Source organism: Peromyscus californicus, unplaced genomic scaffold (genome assembly GCF_007827085.1).
Source record: "Peromyscus californicus insignis strain IS unplaced genomic scaffold, ASM782708v3 Scaffold_20__1_contigs__length_68692818, whole genome shotgun sequence".
In the NCBI taxonomy this organism is placed as follows: domain Eukaryota; kingdom Metazoa; phylum Chordata; class Mammalia; order Rodentia; family Cricetidae; genus Peromyscus; species Peromyscus californicus.
Window position 1 is genome coordinate 4,571,510 of NW_026294503.1, and position 14,301 is coordinate 4,585,810.

At 44.2% G+C, this 14,301-nt stretch overlaps 1 protein-coding gene across 1 annotated transcript; it reads right to left on the reverse strand.

Moving 5' to 3' along the window:
- Window positions 1-3,089: 3,089 nt before the first annotated feature.
- Znf706 (zinc finger protein 706) lies at window positions 3,090-11,167 on the reverse strand. The gene is made up of 4 exons (XM_052747633.1): window positions 10,940-11,167; window positions 7,225-7,361; window positions 5,757-5,861; window positions 3,090-5,064 (listed from the first exon to the last, which is right to left on the reverse strand). The coding sequence occupies exons 2-3, from the start codon at window positions 7,357-7,359 to the stop codon at window positions 5,766-5,768; spliced, it is 231 nt and encodes a 76-aa protein (XP_052603593.1). The 5' UTR covers window positions 7,360-7,361; window positions 10,940-11,167; the 3' UTR covers window positions 3,090-5,064; window positions 5,757-5,765.
- Between the last annotated feature and the right edge of the window lie 3,134 nt (window positions 11,168-14,301).

Below are 14,301 nucleotides of genomic sequence, written 5' to 3' on the forward strand. Positions count from 1 at the left end.
ATGTGTTAACATATAAAATGTGTGCATGTGTGCCCAAGTGTGAAAGACTATTGTCTGGTTTTTACATTGCTTTAAAAATTCAGTTTTGCAGGCTGGAGAGACGGCTCAGTGGTTAAGAGCACTGACTGCTCTTCCAGAGGACCCATTCTCAGCACCCACATGGCAGACAACAACTGTCTGTAACTCCAAGATCTGACACCCTCACACAGACGTACATGCAGACAAAATACCAATGTACATAAGAATAAATTTTGAAAAACAAAATTCAGTTTTGCTGAATCTATATATAGATTACATATCCATATATACATTATCTATATATACATTAAAGTGTTTTTCAAATGTATCTTTTTAATCAAGTAGATGACAAACACTATGTACAAATTCCACCCATCTGGGATCTCTCGGTACAGAGGGAAACAGCAGCATCAGTGCACCGAAGCAGAGCAAAATTCCTTCTGTGGAGCCCTGGGCGGCCTCGAATTCACAGATCCACCTGCCTCTGCCTCCCAAGTGCTGAGATCAAAGACGTGCACCACCACTGCCTGTAACAGGCACAGAAGGGTATACAAAGGTAGGTATGCAGTATTTCACCAGTGACAGAATCTTCCTGGCGGCTACATCACGTCCCCATTGTCAAACATCACAGTGCGCACACAGTGGACAACCTGGCCCCGTCCTAAGGGCCGCTCCCCACTCTCAACCATGGGCTCAAAGGCTCCCATTCATAAACCGAAGCTCTGACTAGCCCACTCTTGAGAGACACAGCATGCTTTGCTCACCCAGCCACCCCCACCCAGCTTGCCCTATTGGTTCCTACCCCTCTCCCACAGCCCTGGCCAACTCCCTGTCCCTCTAGGCTGACTGACCTCTTCAACCTCCTCTCCTCTCTCCCAGAGGAGCCACTCAGAACACACTAAGCACTAATATCTACCTTAAAATTTTATAAATTAAAACATGTACTTTCTCTAGACTAAATTATAATTTGTAGAGAACAGAGGCTTTGTACACTTCTCTACATAATGCTGCTTTCATGTACTGCTTAAGAGCTAACACAGGAATCTTGAAGTACATCAGCAATTTAGGTTTGGAGCTGGAGAAGCAGCTCAGGGTCTGCCCAGCATGTGGAAGCCCTGGCTTCAGTCTCCCCTCAGAGAGGGTGGGCTGGGGGCATCAGCAGGAACATGAAGACGAGTCAGCTGGAAAACTTGTCCCCACAAACATGTGGACAAGGAGATTCTTCCTCCCAAAAATGTTCAACATTTCCTAATTAAAAAGAAACAAACAAACAAAAAACCCTTCCCCCCCCAGCATACAGATCTAGATTTCTAATTATTCTCCCAAAGGAACCAGTGGAGAAATGCTCATTCTAGGAATATACAAAATAAGCTTGGGGCTTCTTAAAGTCTTACAAATAAGAAAATTCTCAAAAACCAAAACAAGATGGGACATCGAATGGGATGTTGGCGTCCATCAGAATACTGCTGACAGCCAAAGCTGAACTGATTTCAACAAGACAGGTCATAGTCCTGGCATGAGAACCCACATGGATACACATGACTGAACGTATGGGAAGAGACACAATCTCCGGAGACCTCCAGGTAACATGCAGACCACCTCTCAGTGGCCAGACCTTAGTGATAAAAGCAGGGTACTTGCAGTCCGTAAGACGAAAACCATTAGAAATCGAGATGCAGAGCCAGGGATGCGGTACATACCTGTAATCCGAGCACTTGAAGATGGAGGCGGGAGGGTCAGAGAACAGGCCGGGCTATATGAGACTGTGTCTCAAAAACAAAACAAAACAAAAAAACCAGAAATAACTATAAGGATAAGACTAACATCATCAACAGTGAAGACTACACCCATGAACAAACAGCATGTGACTGAAGTCTACCTCTGTAGGAAACATTTCAAACTTGGATCTACACTATACAAAGAAAAGGTAAAGAACTACTGCAGAAACTGAAACTCAGCTAATCAAAAGAGCACTTAAGTGTTGCCCTTTCTTTTTAAAAAATGCACACTGTAACTAAGGACAAGGAATTTTGTTAGTAAAACAGTCTTCAGTCAAGCAGACGCTTTCTTATACCTCTACATTGAAAACTCGCCGGTCTTTCTAAGTTTCACATCAAATGAAGCTAGCCTAACTACTTCACTGTGCAGTGTGGCATCAAACATAACCCTGCCTGTTGACTGACCACGGCCGTACACACGAGACAAACTCCCAAACTAGGAAACCAGGACAAATGAATTCATTCAGATTCAAGTTGTTTAAATACGGCATTTTATAGTTTAGACAATGCTTGACGAATGTATTATAGAAAAAGCGATATCCCAGCAAGCGGGAGGCAGGGGCAGGCAGATCTCTCTGAGTTGGAGGCCAGCCTGGGTTCCACAAAGAAACCCTGTCTCAAAAAAAAAACCAAAAAACCACAATGTTACATTAGCCATGATTCAAAACAGGCAGTGTACTATATATGCAAATGATGATGAAAAACAAAGGTTGCAGCTTGGAGGGCAAACTTAGTAACTATTACTTTATGCTACATCTCAAATTGGAATCATGCTGTCATATCTATGAAGTATTTGTAATATAAATCCCAAAATCACCGTGGTGGCACATGCCTTTAATCCCAGCACTTGGAAGGCAGAGGCAGGCAGATCTCTGAGTTCAAGGGGCTACACAGACAAATTCTGTCTCAAAAAAGCAAAACAAGATAAAACAACAACAACAAAAACCAAGTCTTATCTCACGTCTTGGTGTCAATAAGGGCTAAACCACCCCAGTCAAGGAACTGGCCTAAGTCTCTTTTGTTGCTGTTTCAGCGTTTTAACGCTGATTCTGCCCTTCTAGTACCTTGTATATTGCACAGAGCAAGATTTCAGAATGACAAACATTTTGTTCATTCATAGGAAATATCTTATGGAATCAAAATAGTCAAATACAGGGAAAACAATGAAAAATGAAGGAATTTACTTGCCATTCTCTGAACTACCAAACTATACTGAAGAGAAAATTCTAAAATCAGAAAGGTAGGAAAGAGGCGATATAAAAACCTCTTAAAATGTACAAGAAATTAGACTGGTTTCGTTTTCTTTAACATCTTCTTTAATAAGACATTACAGCACACGTGAGGTCCTCCAAGTGTGTCAGCTAAACATGAGGATGAGCAAGTGAACCCCATTCCTTTTGACAACTAACATAAATACAGAATACAAACACATCAATTCCTTCTCGCTATTTTATATCACCCTTGAAGACACCGTAACGGTTTTTAAACAAATCTATCTGTTAAAGAATCTCCAAATTAAGTTACAAAAAGGTTTAAGTTGTCATTTTCTCCTTACAGCAAATTTAACTGAAACACAAAAGGGGACCATGCTGACAATCCCCATGCTAAGAATGAAGATCCATCAACCATTCTCTATCACTGAGATACAGAGTGAAATATGGTGCCGTTAGCTGCTTACAAACAGTTAAATACAAGATCGAAAAGGTTTTATTCTGAATTACAGACATTGAAACAAATGGAAAGAATTAAACTGAAACTTGCGAACAGGCTCTGAATATTCAGTTTGTTACCGAAAAGAAACGTCCATCTGTAGAAAGCACTAAACCTGTCACTTAACTGCATGTCTGGGAGAGCCACAGGAAACAGAGAAAACTCTAACTCTAGTCAGCAATACTTGAGGACACAATGGACACCAAGTCTGAAAGGCAGGAAATTAACAGAGTAACACAATGACTGGACTTAGGGAGGCTGGGGACGGCACTGAGGCTCTTCCTAGAGATACCTTCCTTCAAACTCAGCGCCACAAGCCAGGTGGCCAGTGTGCTACGCTGCCACCAAATGCAATGGCTACAGCTGCATGAGAGGATTCATCGTCAGCCACAGGGCACACAGCTCTCTGTAGCTGTCAGTACTTATCTTAATGTTCTTCCGATTACATCAGTTTTTAAGCTGAATTATTACAGCAGATTTACATGAACACCAGCCAACAAGAACACCAGAACTAGTCTTCCTTAACCAGCCTAACCAAATGAGAACACTGGCCCATTTTTACATTTTGCTACTTGAGGTGGAAGTCAAACCAGACAGTCTGACCTTAGGAGCCAGCACTAAGTTCCTAAAATTATGTTTTACTTAAAAGACAAAGAATATTCTGGGAATTAACCTGGCACAAATCATTCCAATCTTTCTGTTAAATGCAAAAATCCATTCATAAAATTAGCTAAATAACTTTTCAAATCTCTCTCAAAAATTATGGTTCATTCTCAAATTAAAGAATTGTAACAATTTGCAAAATACCCATTAGAAGACTAAGTCCTTAACAGTTCATGCTTGTTCCATCATACTTTGTCCAAAGAGGCCATTTCATTCTGGCATATACTTCGGGACACAATCATTCAGAAGGGCTCACTGGCAAAGCTACCAATTTTATGAACTGAATCTGTTATACCCACAATGCACTCCTGGCTGCAAGTGGAGCCACCTTCCAACAGGAAACGATCAGAAGTGGGGAGACAGGGACTGCAAACACACTGAGGCGCAGCAGTCAGCCCCTCTGTAACTGTGTCAGCTGCCAGTAAAGCCATGTGCACAATGTCATGAACGCGTCTGCTCTAGTCCAACAGACCTGCCACTGAGCTGAGGGAGGGAGAGGACTGCCTTGCAACACTAGCTGATCAATTCATTTTTATAATAAGGCAAATAATAAGAAGTTAGAACAGAATTTCTAGAACCATTTATCTTGTGATGTTGTAAAATCAAAGCACTACTTTATTAAATGAGTTATTTTACACAATATGAACATCAATATAATTACAATTGTAAAAAAATTTTATAACAAGAATGGACTGATTTTCCAGATTTCCAAATCCGAGTCAACTGTACATTTACACAGAATTGTCTTTGCATGAAGCCCAGAGGGAACAGCACAAACATGAGTGTTTCTGTAGCCCCTTTATTTTGCTGATCAACAGTTTGTTTAAAAAAGCAGCTGCAGGTTTGTTACCTAAGGTCTGAGACAGTAGAAGAGTCAACAGTGTCATGAATTCACCTGTGAGACAAAAGGAAAAGCTTCAGTAAATGTAATGACTGGCAAGCATTTCAAGTATCTAAAAGGAAAAACTATCAAGATGTCAGAGTGGTGGATTTGTCAACTGGATAGTAAAGACAGAAATAACTCTCAACCACATGCATATGTACCACTACCTAGGAGGGCAAGAAACCCAACCACACATGAAGTGTAAACTGGTAACTTTAAAGGACTTTTTACAGAGTTTTTTACTCTGTATTTTAACACAGAGATGCTCTGCCTAGCACTATAAGTAAAAGAAACATAAAAACGTACTCAGTAAATTGTTCTGAACTTCTGGGAGAAGACCCTTGTGCCTTTGAAATGACTCTTTTCTTACAGCTGACAAGTCTTTCATTCCTGGCTCAAAGTTGGCCAGAATCACTAAGCCCCTCCACTTCTGGCTATAGCTGTAAAAACCTGAGTGTTTCAAAGGCATGAAAAAGAAAGGGTCCAGGGAAAAGGGCTTTGACCAGCTGTAAAGTGTTTTACTAGAATACTTTACCATTTATACTAAATACTATTACTAAGCTCTGGTACAAAAGTTAAACACTAAGAGTAAAGGCACACGTCTCTGCTCGAGGCAGGAATCCATTCCACACCTGAGGAGATGCAGTTTGGCTCCTAGAATTCTAAACCAAAACTGACAAACCAGTAGGGAGATCAGCAGTTACCTGTAAACTTTACGCCTGAACATCAGCCAGTTCTGGAGGAAGTGGAGTCTTAGGGTGTTTGCTCTCAAAGTGCTGCTTGAAGGTCTTGGGGTCTGGCATTTGTGTCTAAGTGGAAAAGTGTACAAAAGAGAAGAACCAGACTTTACGTAGGAAAGAAATACATGCAACCCGTTAAAACTTTGAACTTGCTGTGCTAGACAATCACTGCCAAATGCTTTTAGATTCCTATTTGTGACTGGCATATGAAAAGTATCTTACAAAAACGAAACTCCTAGAGGAACAGCACATAAAATAGAGTATGTCGAAAACAAATCAGAAGCCATTCAATTTCATCACCATTCTCAAGGTTCAACATGATCATGACACTGTCAGACTCCCCCCCCTCAACGAAAAGCTTCATGTAGCTAGGAACTTCTATTTGTAAAGACTTCAACAGATGATTAACTTCAGTCTAACAATCATGTCTTACCATGATCCCTTCCCATCTACACCACCAATCTTACTCAAGTACAGGGCTTAAAAACACTGCGTCTGTACACCAGACCCACGACTGTGTTATTTTTCCCTCTGACATTTCATTAACCTCGAGGGCAGTGAACTTACACAGACAGACAGGCTAGACTTTACAGATAGACTGCCTAAACTCAGGTCCTCGCTCTTTTTACTCTGGATACCTGCACCAATTACGAAATTTGTGTGTGGATTAAATATATGAGCGTACGGGTAAAACACCTGGCTCCACCTTTACACGTGGCAAGCACTCCACAATTCTTTAAACACGATAATTCTCCTAAGAGCCAAACTGTGGAGCTGGTGGAGCTGGAGGGAAAAGACAACTATATCGCCAGCATTGCATTCACTAGCACCATATGAAGTTCAGCCTGACCCACATAAGAATGCAGTGGGGACTTTTTTACAACATCCAAAGTTCTAAGCTCTATAAGCTATAACAAAGTTATATTATAAGCTCTATGAACACACCTTTATCTACACAAGAGCAGAACTTTGTTTTATCCTGGCTAGCACTTAGAGAAACATGCACGGCCACAGAAACCACACAAAAAATGTTTCTTGAATGTGTGACTGCAGATGGATTCTGGAAATCTCTGCAGTCTCTCAAATCTATTAGTTCAAATAAACCATCCGTTTTGTTTGTGTGTGTGTGTGGGGGGGGATACTTAACCTACACATATTTACAGGGTAAGAACTGCCTACAGGAAAGCATTGTCTGTGGGGTGCTCACCCTACAGACTGTGCAGGTGTGTATTAAGGAGGAGAGTGTTGTCTGTGGGGTGCTCACCCTACAGACTGTGTAGGTGTGTATTAAGGAGGAGAGTGTTGTCTGTGGGGTGCTCACCCTACAGACTGTGCAGGTGTGTATTAAGGAGAGTGTTGTCTGTGGGGTGCTCACCCTACAGACTGTGCAGGTGTGTATTAAGGAGGAGAGTGTTGTCTGTGGGGTGCTTACCCTACAGACTGTGCAGGTGTATATCAAGGCAGCTTTGGCAGCAGCCTTTTGGTCATGTCCTTGTTTCTTCTTTTGTCCAGCCTGCTTTTTGGCATTCTTCTGCTGAGACTGAATCTTCTGCTGTCCACGAGCCATATCTAAAAACAAAAGACTAGGCATCAGACTGGTTTCTTCATTCTAACACAGAGCAATTCAAGCTTTTCGTAAGTTTCTAGTGGTTTTCTTTAAGTAACTTAGTAACAGTCTCAGAGTTGACTACTTAAATTTTTTGTTTTTTTTATTAATTTATTTTTATTTCATGTACAATTTTGTTTCTCCTGTATGTATGTCTGTGTGAAGGTGTCAGATCCCCTGAACCTGGAGCTACAGGCAGTAATGAGCTGCCATGTGGGTGCTGGGAATTGAACCCGGGTCCTCTACAAGAACAACCAGTGCTCTTAACTGCTGAGCCATCTCTCTAATCCTGACTACTTAAATTTTATAGAGATGTTTATAGCAAGTGACATGAATGGAATTTCAAACTCACATACAGTGCTGCTGGATCACAAATAAGTATAAAGCCATTGTGTTAATCCGGTTGGTAGGTGTGTACACCATGACCTGGCATCCCTCTCCTGACACACGTGCAATAGAATCAAAGGTATGTACACCAAGGTGTACACAAAGATGTTCATAGTGCTTGCTCTAAAATGAGAGATAGTTCAAAAATCAATCAGTTGTGAAAAATAGACAGCACACAGAGGAATGCCAGGCACCACTCAGAAATAATCATTTCTAGCCAGGCGTGGTGACACATGTCTTTAATCCCAGCACTCGGGGCAGAAGCAGGCAGGCAGATCCCTTGTGAGTCTGGGGTTAGCCTGGTCTACATAGAGTTCCAGGCCAGCCAGGGCTACAAAATGAGGCCCTGCCTCAAAAAAATAAACTGAAACGATTTCTACAAGTTTGTATCTCAACGTCAAGGAAAGAAGGCAGCTAGAAAGAAACCATGTACAAAGTTCAAACCAGGCAAAGTCAGAGTTAACGAGGTCACTTTGCTATTCATGGAGTAATGACAGGGAGAAACGACAGGAGAGGCATTCATAGGACGCTGAAATGTTCTGTACCTTAAACCAGGTAACGATCATAAGATATGTGTATTTGTTTTTAAAAATTCAGTGCACAGAGCTGAGAACGAAGCACAAAGCCCCCACCTCAGCAATTGGGAGGCAGAGGGAGGAAGGCCTCATGCTCTGGCCAACCTGACCTACAAAACAAGACCATATCCCACCCCCTCCAACGACTCCTAAGTTTATTGAGCTGTACGCATTCCTAATTTTTTTTTCACTTTACTGATGTAATGCTCCAAAGTTTAGTCTTCCTTTATTACTATGTGATTATAAAGGTAATGGTAAAGGTACTCTCCTCTTAGCATCCACTACTGTGACTTACAATTGTACAACTTTTGTTAATAAGTGCTGCCAGCTAATCCTCTAAAAGACCACAGGGACACAGCAACTGTTCCTTTTAGTACTTAGACCTATTATACTATCCCAAACTTTTTTTAAGAGTTCTTCTTTCCTGCATGGAAACACAAACAATTACACTTCTTTGTGTACATGTAGAAACACAGGGGCTGGACATGGATCATTTGTGGAGGTCAGTGGACAACTTCTGGAATCCATTCTATCCACTGTGTGGGTTCTGGAGATCCAATTCAGACCCTCAGGCTTGACAGCAAGCACCTTCATCTGCTCAGCCACTTTGCTGGCCCAGCCACATAAATTATAGAGATAAATGAGTCCCCTGGTAGAAGGGTACCTTTTACAAAGCTGAAAATTTCTTTCTACTCTTTGCTACATTAAAACAACTGTCACTTAAAAGAGTCCTGTTAAAACCAGACTTCTGGTTAGACAGTACAAATTAAACCTGTTCACACAGGATCTACAAGACTAGTGCTTCTGAAGTATATTAAAATTAGATCCTATGTCATTTTGAATAGCACTGTAATTACATTTTAAACTTTGAAATCACTAAAAGACATGAACATCCAAGGAACCTTACTAGAAGAAGGCTGGCCTTTTCTGACTGGAACCCTCATTAGCTACCGGATATAAGGTCAAACGTGTTACAGTCAAGCTCTCCTCTCCCACCTCCCTACCCCAGTGGAAAGTGAACAAATATACACTTACTGGACACATTCCCACTGGTATTACACAATGAACTGAAAGTCTGATAAAGTGGGCAGGAGAATTAATGCTTTTCTATACAGCCTGTCCAGTCTTTCACCAACTACAAGAATGTTTAATATGCTAGCTTAATGTAAGAACTCCATTCCCATCCACGGCAAATATCAGCTGTTTGTCATAAAAATTACACTTCATTTTTGTGTTTTAAACCAGTTCCTTATCAATTCTAAATCCAATGGCACAGTTGGGGAGGGGGGTTGTTTTGTTTTTGTTTGAGACAGGGTCTCACTCTGTAGCTCCAGTAGTCCTGGAACTCAGTATGTAGACCAGGCTGGCCTCGAACTTGATCTATCCGCCTCTGCGTCCTGAGTGCCAGGATTAAAGGAATGTGCCATTACGCCCAATGACATATTTAAAAGTACACTGTGATGGTGGGTCTTCAATCTATGTACACCGACACTCTGAAAGCATTCTTAATGTCTCTCTGCCTTAGTATCAGACCCTTGCTAAAACATTCTGGTTGTCTCATACTTAACTTTTCCATACAATATGGTTACGCATGTGAAGACATTACTTTGGTGGACAGTCCTTAAGGATTTTATGTTTGCTCTTTTAAGTTACAAAACAGCACATCATTAATTCCAGAACTTTCCATGCAATCTAGAAGTTAAAACAGTTATTTTGATAACCTTTTCATGTACTGTACTCTAAAAACAATGTCATCAGATGAGTAAAAACTATTTTTAACTTTTGAATTTGGGGCTTCTCCTAAAACAAGACAGAACACCTAAGATTTAACCCATTTTCATTATCACCTAACAACAATAACGAAAAGGCATGGGCTTTAGTAAAAGGTGGCGACCGTTTCTTCTTTCTGAAGACACAACGTAACACTAGACAGATCTGCTCTAACAGGCTAGTTGCGTGCGGTAGGCCCTAACTTCTGACAGCAAACTGGCACGGATTTCCTTTTTGAAAGCAGAAGTAAGTGCAAACGCACCAAACACCTGCTTTCGGACAGCTCAACTTACGATCTGCTCTTGCCCAGCCCGCCGAGTTTTCGACAAAATCTTATGTACAAACTGCCCCCTGATTAAGTGCGACCAACTGAAAGGCAATAAATCGTTTGCAAACAGTTACCCGCTGATTTTTAATGAAACTTTAGTTTTCCCTGAAGACTGCAAATGAGCTAAGAACCAGGAAGAATTCTTGGAAAACCAAGGCGCTTGAGAAGGAGGCAACAAGTAAAGCCCGGCCATGAGGGGCCTCTTAGAGCGAAACAACTTACTCCGAGGCTGGGTAGCCAGGAAATGGTACTCTGCAACCAGCCCGAGGAAGAGGCCCAGGCCGGCTCCACAGCCCGACCCGGGCTTTGAACACCCGATCGTGGGCAGACTCCACCCCGCAGCTGCAGCCCGGCCCGCCCGAGGCCTCGGCGGCCCGCAGCCCCGCGCCTACTCCGCAGAGTCCGCCGTCCGCCGCCCGCCCTGGCCTCCCGCCGCCGCGTGCCTCCCACCCCGGCTCCCGCGTCCTGCGGCGCCGCTCACCCGGGCCGGGCCGGTCTGGCGTCCGAGAGACCGCGCAGCACGAGAGGAGCCGGGCAGGACGAGCAGGGAAGGAAGGGACGCGCCCCGCACCGCTTGGGGCCTCCGCCACCCGCCGAGGAGGGACCGAGCACAACCGGGAGCACAACAGCCCGCGATCGCACACCCGCCGCAGCGCGCGCCCGCCGCGCCTGAGCCCGAGGCAGGCCCGTCGCTCGTGCCCGCGCACGCCGCGCTGCACTCCCAGTGGCCTCAGCGCCTCCTGCCCGCCCGCCCGCCCGCGCGGCCCCGCCCCTCGGCTTCCTGCGGCGGCTTCGCCCCGCCCCTCTCGCATGCCCGCGCCCTTCCGGTCGTGCCGGCCAATGGCCGCTCTCCCCTGTTACATAAGCGCGGAGGGGCGGGGCCTCAGACGGGCACTGCAGGGCCATCGCCCTCCTCCCGCCTCCGCGCTGCGTCCTGTCGCCGCCGTGCGTGACCTCGGGCCTGCGGGCCGCGGTCGGCCGAATGGCGCGCTGGGGCCTCGCTCAGTCGCCTGCTCACCGGGCCTCGCGCCGCCGCCGCCGCCGCCGCCTTCGTGCTTCCCTGGCCGGCCGGGCGCCCGCGGAGGCGCTAGCGGGGCCGGCGTGGGAGACGCCAGGGGCTCAGCGTGGCCGCCGCTCGGCCGTGACCCCTTGTCGGGCTTGCGGCCATTGTTCTCTCACCGGTTCCGTGCTCAGGGTAGTTTTGACCTACCCGGGACTTTCTCTTAGTTGGAGACTTGAGCCTGATAATCTGATTAAATACCACCGGGCCCGCTTGGCCCGTGCAGGTTGGCTAGTGGATTGCTAGTATTTGAGAAAAAGGTCACTCCCCGCCATCACTTGATTTAGACAACGTAGTAAACTTTAGATACCTGATTAAGAGCGATTGCAGTTCTAACAACGAGACTGTTTACCGATGCTTCACCTGCATTCGTTATCCTACCTCCAACATGCTGGTTTCCAATGAGATCTCATTAGGTATACTGCGTTTGTGGCCTTTAAAGAAATCACGGTGTAGTCCAGACTGTTCTGAACTCAGATCCTCCCGGCTTCAGGAGCTACATGACTGTCACCACGCCCAGCCTGAATCTCTCAAATTTGCCTGGCTGTGCCCAGGGAATATTAGTTAATGTGAGAACGGTGTCGTTTAGCCAGGCTATGATGGCTTTGTCCCAAGATCGTTTAGCCAGAAAGAAAACAGCTTGCTCCGTACCGCATGTGGTGCGCAGTGCCACTGGGCAGTGATTGGAATGTGCCTATCTGTGATTCACTCGGCTTTACACTCACATGCCGTTGCTAAAATTTAGTTACATGTTTAAGTGTTGTTACTATTGCTGATGGTAGGATGTAAGCTCATGTTTATTACTGTTTGCCAATGGCTAACAATGTGCTGAAAAAAGCATATTGAAAAAAATGTGTATTGAACAGAATGTGCCTAAGGAGAATGGGGTTTGAAAGTGGCATATCATGAAGCTATAACGTTAATAGCTTAAAAGTTAATAGTTGTCACATTTATAATTATATTAATTTGCCTTATGGAATAAGATACTTGAAGGATCTAGAGATGGGAAATAGAAAGAACTGTTTGTCTAGCCATGAATGACAATGGGCAGTAAAAAGGGACCATGGAATCTGTGGGACACAGATGGTGACTTCTGTTTGAAGTAGACTTGGCATGTTGCTCTTTTTCCCCATGACCTAGGGGAAATATTCATAAAAGCCGGTGTTCCTTGAGTTCTCTACTCATATCTCATTTGAGAATTTGATAAAAGCAGTAGATAGAGTACTCCATCTCAGACATTGCTTTGTTGTCCGGGTGTGTCTTGGGAATTGCTAGGTGCTGAGTGACAGCCCTGCCATCAGTGCTCATTTTCGGTTGTGGTAACTAAGAATGTTTGAAGAAGCCGGGTGTAGTGGCCCACGCCTTTAATCCCAGCACTGTGAGTTCCAGGCCAGCCTGGTCTACAAATCCAGTTCCAGGACAACCAGGGCTGTAAGTTGGGGAGAAAAAAATGTTTGAAGATATTTACAGATTTCCCTGTGGAATCAGAGTTTATGGCAGTAAACTTGGAAATGTTTCCTCTGCTGCCTCCTCTTTACCTGAACCATGTCTGCCTGAGGTTTTCTGAGACTGCCATCCAGGCCCTCTGGCCTCCTCTATGCCTTTTATCTTTGAAGGCATCTCATTCACTCCCGTGTTTAAGTGCCATGGCCTAGAGAATGTGGAATAATGGTAATTGTGTGATGAAATACAAAGGAGAAAGGCTGAGGACAGAGTGGAGAAGATTGAGCACGTGTGTAGCGACAGTTGGTGAAAGGCGGTGCCTTTGCTGTGCTACCAGCTGGTGTCTTGCTTCTGTTACAGGAATGTGACAGCAAACTAGATGTGAACTCCTTAGGATTTCTGCACATTCCTAGTTTTAATTTTAAAAACTGCAGTGCTTCTGGTAATATTCTTCTTTTTCTGCTTATAGACAATTTCTCTAAGATACTACGCAGTAAGAACTTGCTGAGTTTCTATCCAAATCCACAGTGAAATGAAAATGCTTCTCTGGGGATGGAAGAGGTTTATTGATCTTTTTGTATGCATGTTGGGATTCCTGGGGTGAAGGAATTCTCAACAGATAGATTATCTGAAGGACTTTTTCAATTTATCTGCGGTGGTTAATTTGATACCTAAATTAATAAAGTGGCAACAGGGTTTATAGAAAACAAAAGAGACATGGTCCAGGCTGGGCATGGAAGCTCACACCTGTAATCCCAGGACCCAGGAGAATGAGGCAGGAGGATAACCTTTTGAGAGGCTCTGTGGTGAATTCAAGGACAGCCTGAGCTCCACCACTACCAATGACCCAAGACAACTGCACAGAGGCTCCTGTCTCTGGGGCGCTTTCCCTGGAGATGATGGTCGTGAAAATGGCAGCAGCCAGCGCCAAAGTGTCTCCTCTGCTGCCCCTCTTCACCTGCACCATGTCTGCCTGAGGTTTTCTGAGACTGCCACCCAGGGCCTCTTGTCTCCGCCTAAGCTTTTCATCCTTGAAGGAGTCTCATTCACGTTGTGGCTCTGAATGTTGTTCTTAAGATGACCCCTGTATTTCCAGCTCATTCCAGCTTCTGTTCTGAGTTGGCACTGACGTCCCTGCTGCCCATTGCTCACCTCTACCTTGATGTTCCAAAGACAACATTAGTGTCAGACTATATTGACTCTATGAAGCCATTGATTGTAAGTAACGTTTGTGTCCGGCAAGATTTTAAAGCATGCTACCAATTGAACTATGATGTAATGCTAACGTACTCTTGATTATAAGGTAAATCTTGATTTCAGCAAGATAAAAAGAAGTTTAA

Coding starts and splice junctions, on each gene's coding strand:
- Znf706 (XM_052747633.1), bottom strand. CDS start 7,359: ATGGCTCGTGGACAGCAGAAGATTCAGTCTCAGCAGAAGAATGCCAAA. Junction 5,862..7,224: donor ACACCTGCACAGTCTGTAGG/GTAAGCACCCCA, acceptor TTTTCCACTTAG/ACACAAATGCCAGACCCCAA.